We start from the raw sequence: 17,719 nt of genomic DNA, 5'->3' as shown, positions 1-17,719 counted from the left end.
GCTCCCCATGACTCACCCAGGCTTGAGCATGACACTCCTGGTGGACGGCAAACACTAATCCACCCCACCTCCCCGCAGCAGCCTCCTCCACCCCACAGCTCTGCAGAGGTCCTGCAAGCCACCCCCTTACCCTGCCCCTCTTTGGCAATAAGAAGGCAAAATGGTAGATCCCATGGAAACTAAACATCAGCTACAAGCAGTGGCAGCCCCCACTAGCAGCCTTAATGCGCTTGACATTCCTGGCATGGAGGCTGGGAGACAGTCCACTGTCCAGAGGTCCAGAGAAGGCCCACAGCCAGCCCATCTGAGTGACACAGGGCCTCCTGTCATGCTGGGTGGGGCCTGCAGGGGCGGGAACAACCCCACCCTTGGCCCAACACCCCATACCACCTGTTGAGAGATGTCAACACAACCACCCCCAGAGCCATCACCCACCCCATCTGTCTCCACCATGCAAGTGTGAGTGCTATTCTCAGCCCCAGGCTCCAGGACTTGGGCCATGGACAGAGGAGGGAATCTGGCCCTCTAGTGCACTGCCTCCCACAGATCCCTCATCAGCTGCTGCCTTAGCTCAGTGGGGGAACAGCCTGCATGCAAGAGCAACCAAGCATGGGCCCAGCCCACAGCCCAGCAGAATACAAACCCAGAGCCGGGGGAAGAGAGGGTGAAGTACCCACATGGACTGGAGCCAAGAAAGTTCAGCCCTAGGCACCCACAAGCTCCACAAGGAGACCCTGCTTCCTCATGATACCAGTCCATGTTGGCCTTTCACATCACCTCTTCCAGGCAGGCTTCCCTGACTCCACCCCAGCCACTGGGACTCACTTGCCCCTCTGGATGGCCTGAGCCCTTCGCATATTTCTGTTCCTATCAGAGAAAGTCGACCTAAATATGCAAACAAGTCATTCATTTATTTCACCAACTGGAATCCTCCAAGTCCACATCTGTGAAATTTTAACTGTTAAACAGTACTTAATGGAGATAAGATATTTGATATTTTTTCCAAATATATTATTCCTACTATTTTGGTTCTTGTTGTTATTTTTGTTATTCAAAGGAGCAATGCCCACAATCACTTTTAAATAACTCGCACCCAGTCCAGCCCACCAAAGTGCAGACAACTCACACTTAGCCCAGGAGTCAGTGGGGAGGGGGAGACTCAGCCCGGCCTCTGTGCTCACTCCCAGGCCTTCATCGGCCCAAAAGCTGTGCTCGAGACTTCCCTGCCTCAGCCCTGGACTGTCCACAAATCCCCAGTACCTGTGAGAGCACCACAGGGACCCCCAGCTTCATAGATGGGAAATCAGTGGGTGAGGACTGGCTGGTTCAGTGCTCCCCAGCAGACGAGGACTAGTTCCACTGCATTTCAATAGAGGAGGCAGGGGGGAATTTGGGAAGGAACCCGAGGGGAAGGGGTGTTTGACCACTTGGTAAACCGGTAATCCGGTAATCCGGTAATCCGGTAATCTGGTCGAGAGTGAAGGCTGGGGTCAGGGAAGCAAGAGGGACCACCAATGGACTGGGGGACGTCACATGGCTGCCCCTGCCCCTGGGAAATGGAATGAATATTCAGGGGCTTTTGCAGGCTTCCTTCTGCTGATCCTGCATCCTGTTTTTCTGTGCTTCTGGGGGGAGGTTAGAAAAATAGGGTGGGCAATGGGCAGGCTGAACGGGGAGGCACCATCCCCCCAAGCCCCAGCAGACACAGGAGGTCAGTGCACAGGAGCAGAGCCCTGGAGGCCTCCCTGTTGCTAGGGACAGCTGGGGGGATGATGTGGGGCCCACCAGAGGCCTGGGCACGTCATTACTTTCCAGGTCTCAGAGTCCTACCTCTGAAATCAAAGGAGGGAAGTAAGGACCAAGTGAGCATGAAAGGCCTGTCCATCTCAGCTTCCCAGGGCTCATGCAGACCACCAGCCCTGGAGCCCCTATCTCACCAACTAAGGAGGGACCCCAGGATCTGGCCCACATCCCTCCACTCAACACATCTAGGCTCCCACCAAGGTTCCAGAAGGACTGAGACAGTGAGGACAGGGAGGTATGGCGGAACCCCCCACACACACAAACAAAACCACAGCCAATACCAGAACACCCTCTGTGCCTGCTGGAGAGGGGTTCATGCCCACTTCCCCTTCCTCCCCTGGGGCTCTCCTTACCAGAAGAAACACAATTCAACACGGGGGGTAAGTTGAACAGCCAGACAGAGTTATGAATCCTTTTTAAAAAAAGAAAAAAAAGTTTTTAAATCATGGGAATGTGCCCAAGGAGGCACACAGGAAAGATCCGAGTAGAGCAAGACCTAGGGATGGACACCTGATCCCAGATTCTGAAGGTCGGCCCCTGGCCTTTCCCCAGCTACAGTTCTGGACACTTCTGGATCATCTAAAAGCTGGAAAGGATTCTGTTGCCTACAGGGAGAGGAAATCAGAGTGGGAGAACTGAAAGAGTGGGAAATAAAGGGGGGGTCCATCTTGTCCCCCGGCGTCCCACACCTGCCCTCATGAGGCCCTCTCCAGGCAATGCCTCCTTCCTTCCTTCCTTCTTGGAGGCCTCAGACCCACCATTCGAAGCTGGGCTGGTCTTCTGCACCACCAATGGGCCAGGATGGCCCAACAAGACATACACAAAATGCCAAGGCACAGTCGAACACCCACACCCACCCAAGGAACCTCAGCACCCCCACCCCAGAATAGAGCTGGGTCCACGAGCTGGCATCCCAACTTTCAGTGTCCTTGGTGTGAAATGGAGACACCATTCTCCCATTTAATCCTCACAAATAGGAAAACCGAGGCTCAGAGGGAATAAGTAACTTGCCCAAGGTCAAGGGCTTGAGAGGAGCAGAGCTGAGATATGAACCGGAGCCTTTTACCTTGCCACAATATATGAGGTACTATGCAAAACATTCACCTTTGCTTCTGCACTGGAGCCTCATACTCCAGTGCCTAACACTTAACATTAGGTGTCTACTATGTACAGGTGCCTGGGTCACAGACCCACCATGGGACCAGCCTCCAGCCTCAAAGACTCTCGATCTAGCGGGGAGGATGGTTACCCCATTCTACAGAGAAGCAAACCAAAGCAGGAAGGATTAAGTAGCTAGACCAAGTCCTAGATAAAACAAGGAGACCAGGAGCTAGAATCCCGGGACTCAGGGTGCACTGAAAGCACTTGACTGCCTGGAGGCTTCTCTCTCTACCGCATTGCTCAGGAGCAGCACTGCACTGGCTGCAGAATGTGTTGGCGGCCTCCCCAGCTCTCCTGGGGTGCACAACGTCCAGGGTGACCTGTGAGTGCAGCCGCACAAAGCAGGGATGCAGGCACTGGATTCTGTCCTGCTGCAGACCATGGGTTTCCAACAGTGCTGACTCAGCTCTCCCTCCAGGTAGCTTCTGCAGTGCTCTGGGCCAGAGGTGCCAGGATCAGACGCCCCCCTGCCACCCACCGCTCCCGGTCCACCAGATCCAGACAGGGTCTCCCCCAGCGTCCTCAGGAAGGGTCCAGGGCCCGGCCTTGGTCGTGGCCTCCTCCAGACCCACAGTCCACTCAACCAGAAGGGCTAAGCGGTCAACTTGGGGGAAGGTGGTGACATTCTAGCTGAGCCAAGACCACTGCCCGAACAGACTGCTAAACTGTCCTGTTAGGTGTGGAAGGGATGCAAATAAATAACATGCTAGCTTAGTTTCTATTTCAGAAAAATAACAGTTATTTGTGTCCTGTCCCAAGTTCAGTAAATGTATCCAACTAATTGTGGATTTTGTTTCTCATTTTGGATCAGGACTCAGCTCACACCCTAGCCATTAGCTCATTCTTAAGTGTTCCCTGTCCCAGGATCCCCCAACTCTTTCTTCATGGGAGGTGTGAGCTACAGGGCCTATGCTCAGCTCTTTAGCTACCTTTGGGTTCCCTGATCAGGCCAGCTCTGTCCAAATCTGACCCTCTAGGGTCACCTTGATTCCTGGGGGCAGCCGGGTTCCCACCTCCCTCATGGAGTGGGTTGGTGGACACCTGGCTATGAGGGAACCCCAGACTCAGGGAAGGGCTGCAGCGCGCGCGCGCGCGCGCACACACACACACACACACACACACACACACACGGCACAGGCCTGAGCATTTATCTGCACTTTAGTAATCTCCCCCTGGGGGAGCCTGACTCATCTGACTGGCTCAGTAGCTAGAGCTCTTGACCTCAGGGGTCGTGAGTTCAAGACCCTTAGGTGTGGAGATCATTAAAAAAAAAAAAAAAAGTCTCTCCCTACCCCTGGATTCAGGGATGAGGGTGGCAGCACCTGGGAAAGGCCAACCTAGAGCTAAGTCTGATAGCAGGAAGGGAGGACATTCCAGGGTTTCCCTGAGCCTCAGTGCTTTCATCTGCCAAATGGAACCATAATCCAGTCCTGCCTACCTCACAGTTCAGCAAGACAATGACTCAAATGAAAAAAAAAAAAAAAAAAAAAAAAGGTGGGTGGGAGAGTTCTGCATAAATTACACAACACCACAAGGATAAAGACTTTGTCACCCTCCCACCCCCAACCCTCTGGAGCCAGCTGGACCCAGCACAGACACAGCTCTACCCCAAGCAGCATTCACCTTATCTCGCTGAGAAGAGGACCTCATGCTTCTCAAATCCCAGATGGGAACACTGAGGTTTGGGGGCCGAACTAGGGTTTAAGCCAGGTCTCTAAAGCCTGTACTCTTCTGTCACACATTAGGCTCCCTGAGTGGAATGATGGGAAACGTGCTCCACACGCCTCATCTGGTCCCTGGAAGCACAGCCCACCTGGAACCCTGTGTCCTTCCCTGACCTCATTCAATGGGGCTCTGGCTCAGAGGCCTCTGACTTGCCTCCTCGAGAAGACGACACCACGACCTCCCAGTTCAGCTTTTTCAACCAGCACAGGGAAAAAATGTACACCACAGTTTAACTTCAAGAATCCTCTCATAAGCAAAACAAATAGTTCAAAACACAAAAGCCAGAATGGTCCCTACCTGTGGGTTCATAGGGGCTTCCCCAAAAAAAAAAACCATGTGCCGGTGCCCACCAGGGACCAGGCATTGGTCACATCACTTCCTCTTGTTTCCAGGTACAGAGGAGGAAATGGGGGCGCAACTTGCTCTGGACCTCAGAGGAGCCAAGTTGTCACTGGGACCACACTCCACCCTCTCTATTAGGGTCTGTCTTCCTCCCATACACACCTCTTAACCACGGATCAATCTGTTCTCTGGCCCTGCCCAGCTGCCAGTGTTCCGGGGCCCCGGGTTAGCATTTGCATCTACCCACCACCTGTATCTGCCCTGAAGATAGTGAACATGTCCTGGCAGAGTGGATGTCATCCCAGAGCAGAGAAATAGGCCCCATGGCAGATGGGAAGTGGGAAGTGGGGGTCCCCTTGAGGGGCCTCTCCCAGTCCAGGTCTCCTGTGCCAGGTCTGTCCCTGGTGCCCAGTGGTGGGCCCAGTCTCGTCCAGTCCTTAGGCATGTTGGCGATGGTCCTGGGGAGATGCTGAGCTGACCAAAGGGTCCAAAGAAAGTAGCAGCAGCTGTTGGAAAAGGGGCCAGTCTGACAAAGGCTCTGCTGTCACCCGATACCCTCGTCCAGCGCCACAGCCTCTGATGGCTCCTCCAGCCACAGGCCTGAATGGAAACCCCAACGAGCCAGAGCTGCCCCCAAGCCTCCTTCCGTACCAACATTACTGCTCCCGTTGTCCACTCCTCTCCCAGCAGTCTGCACCTAGAGCCAGAGGCCCCCCACCTGCTGGCATGACCCCTCCTTCCCTGAGGATGCTCCTCTTCTGATGACCCTCCCCTGCTCTGACCCAGAAGCTGGGGGACCCCCACATGGCCATCGCACAAGTGGCCTGGCCACGAAGGGCAGAGCACACAGAGTGCCTGGAAGAGGGGTGAACTGATGCACAGAGGGCCTCTCCCAGCTGTTAGGCTCTCCAAACTTAGCAGTGTCACCCCCCCCACCGTGCCACCTTGGGACCCCAAAACAAAGAAGCAGGTGCACATGTGGGGTGGGGAGTGTAGGATGTTATGTCTTTCTAGCAAGCCTGGGGAACAGACATCACCCAGACCTGTGATCCCAGCCCTGACAGGGTAGACTCCAGGATGGTAGCCCAACCCCAGACCCCCTTGTGCCTTCCTGGGCACAGCCAGATCCTAACCTAACCAAGCCTGAGGATATCCCCTCAGGACTCAGGACTCACCCCCTCACCCCGGGGCTCCTCCTATTCCTCAGAAAGCCTGGGGTTTCCTCGGCCCTGGACAGTGAGACACCGGGTTCTCAGCTAAACCCAGGCTGGAAGACAGACCAATAGACAAATGGCTCAGGCAGCACGTGAGGAAGGAAGGTGAGCTGGCTGAGGCACATAGGGGTCTGGGGTCCCTCCTGGCCCTCCGGGGCCTGTTCTCCCCCAACCTATCCTTTCAGTCTCAGGCCTCACCAGACCGCCCTCACTCACACACATTCCAGCCACCCCAGACAGGCTACCAGAAACATCCCTGCCTACCCCACAACCCACCTTTTCTGCCTTTCAAATCCAGCTCAGGGTTTGAAAGTGCCTCCTCCAGGGAGACTTCCTGATAGCCTAGGCTGGATGAGAAGCACTTCAGGCACCAGCACCCTTGCTTTGATCTCTCCCTACTGCTGTAATGGGAGCTCCTTGAGGTCAGGAACAGGTTCTCTCTTGGTACCCCAAGCACCTCAGCATCCTGGCCCACAGTGGGCAAGCCACAAACAGGGGAATGACAGAATAAATAAGGTCACCACAACCTGAGGGAACTAATTCAATGTAAGCTGAAGCATCTAAAACAAGGAGCCAGCAGGGATGTCCCTACGAAGGTGCCCTGGGAGCTCCAGACAGGGAGGCCTGCAGGGGCCCAGAAGGCCCCGAAGCCGTGGCCTGGCACCAGCCAGTATGAGTCCCTCCCTGCAGCCATGTGGTGGTGGATGCTGGCAACCGCCCACTCACTCCCCAGCCCATGGGGCTCAGCCCAGAGCCACTGCAGCCCTCGCACTGCAGAGACAGGCACGTCTGCATCTCTCCACCCTTCTGCAGAGGCAGCGGTGGGGGGCTGGCCCATGGCCCCAGGCTTGCGCACTGCATGCGAAGCACAACTGCCCAACCCCAGGGCACCCCGGCTCTCTGTTCCCTGAGGCCACTGTCTTCAGCCAGGCTCCAGCTCCCCATCTTGGCGCATGCTGGGGCTTTAATCCTACCCTATCGGCTGGGCAGCAGAGCTGAAAGGGAGGTCCAGAAAGCGGAGGGAAGAAGGCCTGCAGACAGTCCAGCAGAAATGGGTCTGAGGGCAGCAGCTCACTGGCCCTAACAGTGAAGTCATGGGTCCAGCAAACCACACAGACCCCCAGGTCAGCGATCCCTGGCATTTCTGTCACCCAAAAGTTGTTCCTAGTTAGAAGAAGGCTCTGGCAGAGAGAGAGGTTAGGCCAAGCCCTTTCTGGCATATGGCCTAGAGCCAGGCCGAGCTCCTCAGCAGGGCCCCAGCCCACTCTTGAGGACCTCAGTTTCTGGGACCAAGTGCTGCAGCCCCCGTCTCCAGGAAGCTCCACCAGAGTCCTAGGCCATTTTACTGTGGAAGACGGTACTCTGTAGTGATGCCTAAGTCCTTCAGAAGGTGACTGTGGCAAGGGGGAGGTGCCCCAGCCATCCAACTCCAAGTCCTGAGCTCTAACTGTGGCCTCTTCTGCTCCCTAAAGTCCTGAAGTCCTACAGCTTCAGCTGCCCTCCCCCACCCACCCCACACCCTAAAAACCCAGGGGATCTCCCAGGCCTCTGCCAGCCCTGCCTGAAGAGTCCTTGCATCCTTGCGAGCACACACCCAGTGCACTGAGCTGGGAGAGGCCACAGCCACTGCAGGAGGCAGGACCCACCCTCAGGAAGCAGATACTCTAAGGGGCTGGTCCCAGGCTACCATGGCCCACACTCAAGCGTGAACCCAGGAGTGCTGCCTTGCCACTCCACACAGCCAGTCTGCAGGGGTGGGCAGCAAGCTCCCCAGGAGCAGTGGGTCCCAGACTTTTAGATACCACTCCATGAAAAGACTTGAGAGAGAGAGAGAGAGAGAGAAAGAGAGAGAGAGAGAGAAAGTGTGTGTGTGTGTGTGTGTGTGTGTGTGTGTGTGTTTGGTGTCTGTGTATGTGTGGTCAATCGCATGACTATTTCTTCCCCAAGAACATTAAGAAATAACTAGTACTAACATTATTTCATAAAAGAGACACTGTTACAACAACATAAACAAAAGTAGACAGACTCTCTTAATAAAGAGGGTTTGTTTATACTAAATGAACTGGATGCAGCTTTTATATTTGGGAAAACACATACACTCACATACACACCACATTGCCTCCTTTGTCATCATTTTCTTGCAGAAGCTCTTGCATTAGACTGCATCAGGAAACCTCAGGCCAACCCCTCACCCCAGAGCCCACCAAACATCCCAAAAGGGTAGAGGTCACACACAGGTGAGAATCTAGTGGGGGACAAGGGCCCTCAAATCTCCATTAATGGGGGAAGAAGACCCCTCCTTTAATTTGGGGACCCAAATCTGTCAAATGATCCCCCTCATAGGCAAGGAGTTCTTGGTCAGGAGGGGTCAAGAAAGGTCATTAGAGATTCCCATCTCATTTGCATGGTTCCACCAGAGACTTGGTAAGCCAGATAGTTGACCAGAAGAGCCCATGGCCAAGTCACACCACGGCTCAGCCTCAGTTTCTTCATCTGCTCAATGGGAATCATTATGACCTCACCTGGTTGAAGTTGGGATGAGAATTTTTACCAAGTACCTGGCACTCAGTAGGTATAGAATAAACCATGGCTGTTATTGCTAAGTTAATATTTGACAAAGGCTTCCCTTGGAGCAAGAAGAATATGCCTTTCCTTTTTCAACTGCCCAACCCTGACCCCTAGCAGCCCTCAGCACAGAGCCAGCTTTGCTGCTCAGTCCACAAATGGGCGGCTTCCTTGGGAGATGGCAGCCTCTTTGGGGAGGCCCCAGAAACCCCAGCTCCCATGAGAGGGCTCCTTCCATGGCACAAGAGCAGCCCTCTGGGGAACGATGAGCCCTGCCCTTTGCTTCTGACCACCAAATCTGCACAGCATGCTGCATGGCATTTGTCTCCTACAGCAGGAGAAGAAGCAGGCTCAGAGAAGTGAACCAGACTTGCCCAAAGGCAGGAAGGCCTAGGGAGCAATGCAAATGCAGTTTTCTAAAAAGTCTTACAAGTGCCTGCCCCCAAGTCTGGGCCATATTCAGTGCCTCCCTCTTCCTCTTCCAGGGCCCCCATGATCTCCATCCTGCAATCCTACATCCCACATCCAGAGCCCCTGCCCAGGCTCCTCTGAAAGTGTCCAGGCCTGTCCTCTGTCAGTGCCCTGCTGAGTGATTGTAGCATTGGCATCCTTTTCTTTGTACCTTTAATCCCAAAAGGAGACTTGCCAAAGAGGCTCTAGAAAAACACAACATACCAGGGTGACATCCAACAGAAAGCCCTCCTCCCCCAGGTGCCCTCTTACCTGGAGACCAGAAGCTTCCACTCAGCCTCTCTCTGGCTGATCCTATGTACTGCATGAGCACCCACGCTCACAACCCCACCTGAGCCCTCAGCAGGGACACTAGGGATGCTCAGGAAAAGCTGCACCCATTAATTAGACTCTCCCGAGAAAAAGTGAAGGGCCACCTCCTGCTTCACTAGCTGCCAGCATTTCCCCCGACCCCACCCTCACCCCCACCCTGTCTCCCTGATGGGTCCATTCCCTGAGGGTAGGGTGTGGTTTTGTTCAGTCCTATACCCTCTGTGCCTAGAAGAAGGCCCAGCACCTAGAGGGGGGTGCTCAATGTTCATTTCATGAGTAGAAGAATGAATAAGCAACCCCCATCACTCTACTGAGGGCCAAACTGAAGAAGCCCAGAGTGAGGGGAGGGGGGACTTACTTGGAACCACCGAGTTTATGTGTAAGATGAGTTAAGATTCACTCCAGAACTGTCTGACTCCCTCCCCTGCTCTAGGCTGCCCTTCTATGCACACATGTATGCACACACACACGTACATACACACACACACACCGCCACCACAACCCTGGCACTGGGGCATCATAAGCCCTGATCAGCTAGGGCTCAGCAGGGATTAGCTATCTATAGAGGCCTGAAATGGACACTCACAGGGGCAGGGTTGGGAATCAGGACTAGGCAGGGATGGCAAGCTCCTGGGTGGCTTCATCGTACGGCCCTGCCCCACAGAGCAGGCATCTAGGGAGCACTTGCCATGTGCTGGGCCCTGTCCAAGGCTTTACTCTCCAAAACCAGTATGTGCAGAGGAACCATTACTGCCTCAGTTTATACAGGAAGGTCCTGCCACTTGCCCACAGACAGGGAACTGAGGACTGCCCGCCTGCCAAGTCCACGCATGGTTGTCTCTCCGACGTGCCCTTGTACTCTCTTCTCCTGTGGTGAGAAAGAGGCCCAATGCTGAGGGTAGGCCCCAGGGATCCTAGAACCTGATGGAAACAGAACCAGGCAAAGCCTGGCCTTGGGTTAAGGCAGCAGGGAGGGAAAGAAGCATTCTCTTTATATTGTCCAAGTCACACAGCTTGTAAGGGACAAGCTGGATCAAGACCACCTACTCCAGAGTCAGGGACCTGGTTGGCTGCCAGAAATCAGAGATGGAAAGGGGGCCCCGATGGGGTCATCTGCGAAGAAGAGAGGAGAAGAGCTCAAACCTCGGCTTCTCTGAGAATCCAAGAGATACAAAGATTTCCCCACAAGACCTGATCAAATGTGGCCCAAATCTACCACCCAGACACCCCTCACCACTCCCAACCGTGCCCCTTTTCTTCAAAGGAACTAATGGTCTCCTGTGTTCACTCTCATCCTGCACCTTGGCCCACATGGACCCTTCCAAAACACCTTCTCCATGTCCCATGCAGCCCAGGAAGCACACCCTTCTCTGCCCGCCCCTGGGCAAAGCAGCCTTGGCCTCCCTCTGAGTCCAGGCATGAGCCAACAGACTCTCCTGGGTGGGGACTCAGCTCCCCCCTGGGCCCTAGCCCAGCCAGGGCACACTGGAGCTCGAGAAAGTCTAGAGGCCATGTTTCCACCCTCTCCATGCTCACTTTCCCCAGCCAAATGTCTCCCAAGTCCCCAAAGACACCCTACCAGAAATGATGGCTAGCTCAGAAGCCTTCCCTCAGCGAGCAAGGTGAAAGACCTACACCGATAACTCAGATTCAGGGAGAAGCTGCTCTGAGGGAAGAGGTCAGAGGAAAGAGACACAGAGCAGGGAGGTAGAGAGAGGCGGAGGAAAAGGTGACACTGGGTGGGATGTGGGCAGAGAAAGAGGGGCAATAAGAGTCCTCATATACCCAGGGACAGAGAGAGGAAAGATGTGGAAAGAGAAATGCAGAATATGGGGGAGCACAGGCCCTCCCCCAGACCCGGATGGGCCCCCTTCCAGGGCTCCTGCTCTTCTGTGCCATATGGCTCCTCTTACAGCTGTCGTGAGATTAAGGATTGGTTGTACAGGCCTGGCTCCAGCTGAAGCCGATGGGGCTACTTTGTTAGGAGACCTTGACCAGCAGACGAGCATGGATCCATCATGGCCATGTGTCAGGGTCCTATAAATAACTGCCATTGCGCCTTCCCTCTGATGAGCATCTACTCCAACTCACCAGCCCTGGGCCCTGCCCCCTCCCAGCTGGGCCTCCCCACTCGCACCAGGCTTGGGGCCTGCCATGAGGGACAGAAAGAGTGCATACTCCCACCCCTGCCAGAGCCTTCTTCTTTGCTCATCTTCAGCCCAGCTCTGGCCCCCCTCTGTGAGGACTCCTAAGCAGTGGGCCTCAGGGGCAGGGCCCAGCAGGCCAGAATCCACCCCCACCACAGCTGTCCCTTCTCCCTGATCTGCCCCTCCCCCAAAGGGCCTAGGCAGCCAACCTCTAATCCTCTGTCATCTGACCCAGGCTCCACCCTACATTGGCTCTGCCCAGACACCCTACTGAGGCCCAAAAATGGACAAAGTCATTCACAGAGGGTCCAACAAGCCAAACGTAATAGGAAGATGACCTCATGACGCCCAAGCTCCAGGCCCACACTCTGCACCCCAGCACTCTGGGGGCAGCCAGGGGCTAGCAGGCGAGAAGTGCGGTGCATACTCAGACCCTGGTTACCCTTCCAATACACTCTTATGTCTCCTCAGGGCCAGAGGCCGTGGGACCTTTTGACAGTAAGCTCCACAGCAATCAGAGCCTCACACATCCCGCTCTGCACTGCACCCAGGGCTCTGCCCAGGACCAGGCACACACCACATGTCCAAGGCAGGATTTGCTGAAGGAGGGAAAGCAGAGGAGCACACAGCACAAATCAGCCCACCCACAGGCCTGCATCAGGGCTCCCCAGCCAAGCCCCCAAATGCTCTTTTGTTTGTCCATAAACAGTCACTCTGCACCTGCTGGGGCCAGGTAAATGCCTGGACACACACACAGATCTGCCCTCCCCTCAGGGGGTGCACCCAGACCAGTGATGCAGGGTCAAGGTAGGATGACATGGTAATGCCAAGCCAAGACCCAAGGAGAGACATACTCAGCGGGGGACACAGGAGAGCTGGCCCCATGGGCACCAGAGGGCAAACTTTCCTTGACTCCATTGTCACCCTCTGAGTCCTGGTGGATATTTGGGCTGAGAGGGGAAACTGGGAAAGAAGAAAAAGAGAGATGAGACCCTCCTACCTAAGGGAATATTATCCAGGCCCCACACCAACGCCACCACTTGTCCCTGGTCAGGAAATGCCCTCCTATGGCAACGCAACTGGAACTGTCCCCATTACTCATTGGTTTGCCAGAGACGAGGCAGGGGCAGAGGTGCCTGTGAGACCACTGGCAATGTGAGTCAGATGGGGTTGTAAACACCATCAAAAGACCATCAAAAGACGCTGGGGAGTTGACCCATGCTGCAACAATCTCTGAGCCACAAGAGGGCAAAGGGGAGAGGCTGGTGTGCATTGAGGCCTCGGGCTTCCCCAGAAGGGGGTACTGCGGCAGGGCCAACAAAGGAGGGGCCTGAAGGAAGGCTACTCTCTGGCTTCTGAGAGTAGGGGAGGGTCTCCTAACCAGTGCGCCATGCCAGAGGGGAAGACAACAGCAGTACCACTAAACAACCCCAGTCCCCTGCAGCTCAGGCTTGCAAAGGGCCAGCCTTTGGCCAAGGCCAGCATCCATGGCCGACCAGCTGTCAGCCAACTGTCCATGCCACAGACCAGGAGCTAAAGAGAGAGCGGTGGCAGCTCAGTGGAGTCAGTGATGACATATTGCCACTTACAAGGAGGGGACAAATCTCATGCCTACTGCCCCTGAAATTAGCGAAAGATGTTGCCAGCAGAGACAAGACAACCAGGGCAAAGGGGACACGGAAAGATCAAAGGGGAGCCAGAGAAGAGTAGGACATCAATGGAGTGGGGGCGGGGAACTTGTCTCACCTAACCTGCTACCCATTCATCTTCCTTAGCCCCTGAGGAGCAGGAAGTCGGCTTAGCCCATAGCTGCCGGCTCTAGGCACCTAGATGGATTACCCGGTCCTGGGCAGGAGGAGGCTGGGGGGAGGAAGCAAGGGCAGCAGCATCTGCCCCCCTCAACCACAACCAGAGCTTATTGAAGTCCACCCAGCCCCCCGCCAGTATCTGTGGTGCTCTAATCCCTCCTCCCGCCTGGGGCAGGAGGTGGGGGAGGGGGGTCGGTGGGAAGGCTATACAGGGGCTGAGGCAGGCCAGATCCCGAGCTTGGCTGATGGCCCTAACCTCCATGCAAACCACGCATCTCCTTAGCCTGGGACTACAAGGATGAGCACCGGGACTCGCTGGGAGGCGCTGAGGAAGCTCTAACCGCCCCCCCCCCATCACGTGACTGCATCCTTAGGGAGCCCGAAGGTCTCAGCTGCAAAAGTCATTGTTTATAAACAGCCACAGACTGGTTGAAGGAGGCCGGCCTGTCCTCGGGTTCCCACTGCTGCCCGAGTGTCGGGTGGGAGAGACTCCGCTGGGGGGCACTGAGGGACCACCCTGGCTGGAGCACAGAATCTGCAATCCTAGATTTCAGAGTCCCAGTCGGCAGGGGAAGTGGCGTCAGCAGCTGGCGTGAGCCAATTCAATGAACCAGAGGTGGCTTGGGATAGAAAGCTGAACAGGCGCGGACCCCCGCCCCCCAATGCTGCATTTCCTGCACTGTCAGGGTGCCACGGGAAGCCCAGGCTCCATTCCCTTCGCCTGCTACCAGTTGCTGTGGACACTGAGGGGTCGGGTTTCCTGCGGCGCCCCCCACGCCCCAGGTGTGGCCCCAGCTCCTTCGGGCCAGCTCCCCACCCAGGTGGTGGGCTCCCGGAGCCGAAGCCACCACCCCCTTCCCAGCCGCGGGAAACGCAAAGCCGGGGCTCGGAGGAGGGCACCTCCGGGAGGGGCGCGCAGTGCTGTGCTCCCCGGGGGCCGGGCGGGAGCGTCCGGGCCTCCCGCACCTCTCAGGAAAGGAAACCCGATCCCTCCTTCAGCCCGCGGGGACAGAAGGTGGAGAGGCGGGTGGGGAGGAGGGAACGGCGGGCGCAGGAAGCGCCCAAAGGCCTGGAGCTAGACCGCTGGCACCCGAGAGCTGAGGGACAGCCTCGGGATTCCCGGAGCGGAGCGGCCCTGGGACACAAGGGATAGGCTCCCTCCCCCTAGCAAGAGCCCAGCCCGCGTGGCCCGCGCAGGGCTGCGGGACTAGGGGCGCCACCTCGCCTCCCAGCCCCCCGGCCCTCGGCCTCCAGGGCAGGATTTACTGGACCTCGCGCCCGGAGAACAGCGTGGGCCGCCTCTTCTCCGTGGACAGGCAGAGAATATACAAAGCTGGCGGTGGGGAGAGCGGGGTGGGGGGCGAAGGAGGGGGTGAGAGGACAGCTGCGCCCTCTTCTGCCCCCGCTGGGGGTGGGGAGACAGAAGACGCGGACCGGAGAGGCGCATAGAACGTCGGGGGCCGCAGTCTATGGAGAGCCCCGAAGGCCCTCGGCAGCGGTCGTCCGGAGGTGACAGCGCCCGATCCCGGGTGAGGACCAGCCCCTGCGGGGGGAGGGACGGGAAGTAGGGGACAGGTGGCTTGGACCGCGCGGAGGCCGGGGATCGGGCTCGCTCACCTTCTCCTGCGCGCGCGTGAGCTTCTTCTGCACGTTGCTGGCGATCTTCCCTGCCGTCACCCCCTTGCTGCCCATCTCAGCCATCGCGGCTCAGGCCTGGCCCGGTGGCGGGCGCCGATCTCCCAGCCCCCAGCCCCTAGCAGCGCGTCCGGCCCCGGCCCCGGCCCCGGCTCCCGCTCCACGCTGCGCGCTAGACAGCCGAGCCGACTGACGGAGGCGGAGCGTGCGCCCGGCGAGCGAACGAGGGGGCGAGCGACGTGGGGACCCAGGGAGGGACGGACCAAGGGAGGGGCAGGGAGGAGGGGCCGGGCCTCGGACGGCGGTCAGCGCCCCCCGCCCGCCCCCTCTGGACTAGACTCTGCCTTTTAAAGGGCCATTGCGGGCCCGGGAACGCTTGGCTAAGAAGGAGGGAGCGGTGCGTGCGGATGCCGGGAGCTGCGGCGAGTGGGACTCCTGGGACACTCCTTTGACACCGCCCCGGGGCGGAGACTAAGATGCCTGTCCTCCCCGGAGACGAGGCCACTTTGAGACCGGTGCGTTCAAAGACCAGGGTTTAAGAGCTACGATTGGTGCGTGTCCCTGGAATCAGAGAAACGCCGACTGCGAGCGCGCGGAAAAAAGCCGCTCCCCTTCCTGGGGCTCGTCTCTGGCCTCTCGCCGGACGTTCCGCCTCCTCCTGGCCTATAGACTCACCGGTTTCCACCTGGGTTCTCTGGGGGCCTCTGGGACAACTTCACATCTCTGTCCCTGGCACCTAGTTCCATGCCAACCAGGATCTCCATCTTACCATTTGCTGATTGTTATTATTACTACTACTAGTACTACTACTATTACTACTACTACTATTTAACATTACTAAACGCTTACTGTGTGCCTGACACTTAGCTAAGTGCTTCCAGGACAGCCCTAAGAGGTGGGTGCTATTATCATTCCCCTCTTACAAATGAGGCATATGGGGCACCTGGGTGGCTCAGTGGGTTAAGCCTCTCTCTCCTGGGATCAAGCCCTGCCTCCTCGGGTTCTCTGCTCAGCGGGGAGCCTGCTTCCTCCTCTCTCTCTGCCTGCCTCTCTGCCTACTTGTGATCTCTCTCTCTATCAAGTGAATAAATAAAATCTTTAAAAAAAAGGGGGGGGAGGGGCACCTGGGTGGTTCAGTGGGTTAAAGCCCCGCTCCTGGGATCGAGCGCCTGCTTCCTCCTCTCTCTCCCTGCCTGCCTCTCTTGCCTACTTGTAATCTCTGTCTGTCAAATAAATAAATAAAATCTTTAAAAAAAAAAAAAATGAAGCACAGACTGGCCTGAAACCAAATCTCTTGATTCTGCACTTTAGGGTCTCAAACACTACACTGTGGGCTGTCTTCTCTTCTATGCTGGGGGAAAGAAAAAAAAAAAAATGATTGATGATCATTATTCAAAGAGAGGATAAAGTTATTGCTAACCAGCTTTGCCAACAAATCAATGACACTCATTCGAAATTTATAAGTATATATTCAATGTACTGATTCCTCTCACACCCCTTCCCCAAGTCACGTCAGAGACTTTGAAGGATGCCACAGCCCTTTGCTGTCCTGGAGGCCAAGGACAGCCCTGGAGGATTTCTCAGAGACTTGGTGGAGCTGAGTGGAGAAAGGAGTCCTGGAGGCCCTGCCGAGGACAATGGACAGAAGCCAGGGAAGGGACCCCTGCGAGGCTCCTGGGAGGAGCAGGAAAGGCTTTGCAGATCATACACCAAAACCCTTCCCCATACAAGTGGAGAAACTGAGGCCCAGGAGATAAAAGGTTCTGGCTTCCCTCTGCCTGGAAGTCCCCCCCGAACTCTGGCTGCTCCTCCTGGTTCTTCCCATTACTGCTCAGCACCCACAGAGAATGATCGTAACCTCCCTCCTGGCCTATTATTACTCCTCTTTTGCAGAAAGATAGACTGAGGCTTGCTGAAGGTCACAAGAGATAAGCAGATATCCAAACCCAGGTCTTCTGGCACTAAAGCCCTCAGCTGAAACACTGAACTGCTTCCCAGAAAAAACACCAAGCACTGCACGAATGGAAAGCATTCTGTCAAAATTATTATTATAGACTCATGATCGATTCACAAGTTACAAAAACAAAATCTAAATGACCCGGCCTGAGTTGCTAAAGCAACTTTCTTCTAAAATCTCAACATGCTTTCACCTCATGGTCTCTTTTCCTAATTTTATGATTGCCATTTTTCTAACCATTCCCTAAGAGTGATTTCTCCCAACACTCCTCCGAGGAAAGGAGCAGAAGTCAAACTGTATTCCAGCTGGCTCCCAGGGAACAGTGGGAGATTCTGCTTTGCTGGACTTTGGTGTTTCAAAGTATCACTTAACCAAAAAAAAAAAAAAAAAAAAAAATTAGAAGCAACAGTTATCGGCAGAATAGAATAAGTTAGCTTGCACAGCAACGGAAGGGGCCGTTGAGGGATCATTCTAAGCAACTGTTACAGGGCTATAGCAACATGAAAATAATGCTTACAGTATAATTGTGAGTGAAAAGGAGAAGACCAAAAACTGGGATCACTATCCTTGCAAGCACTA

At 55.7% G+C, this 17,719-nt stretch overlaps 1 protein-coding gene across 22 annotated transcripts in view; it reads right to left on the bottom strand.

Annotated features, from left to right (window-relative positions):
* The window catches only part of BIN1 (bridging integrator 1), a 54,070-nt gene extending 38,463 nt beyond the window's left edge, over positions 1-15,607 (bottom strand). For 8 of the 22 annotated variants that reach the window (XM_045066447.1, XM_045066446.1, XM_045066449.1 and 5 more), the window contains exon 1: positions 17-202. In XM_045066447.1, coding sequence (XP_044922382.1) covers positions 17-187 — 171 coding nt within the window. In that variant the 5' untranslated portion in view covers positions 188-202. Of the gene's footprint in view, positions 1-16; positions 203-15,165 lie in introns of those variants that run through there. The other 14 variants (XM_045066454.1, XM_004777806.3, XM_004777808.3 and 11 more) reach the window with 8 other exon arrangements.
* Positions 15,608-17,719: the final 2,112 nt, after the last annotated feature.

This window comes from Mustela putorius, unplaced genomic scaffold (assembly GCF_011764305.1).
Source record: "Mustela putorius furo isolate JIRA1106 unplaced genomic scaffold, ASM1176430v1.1 tig00003867_pilon_pilon_pilon, whole genome shotgun sequence".
NCBI classification, from domain to species: Eukaryota; Metazoa; Chordata; class Mammalia; order Carnivora; family Mustelidae; genus Mustela; species Mustela putorius.
The sequence above is the reverse complement of the archived record's forward strand: the minus strand, read 5'-3'. Positions and strand labels throughout refer to the sequence as shown.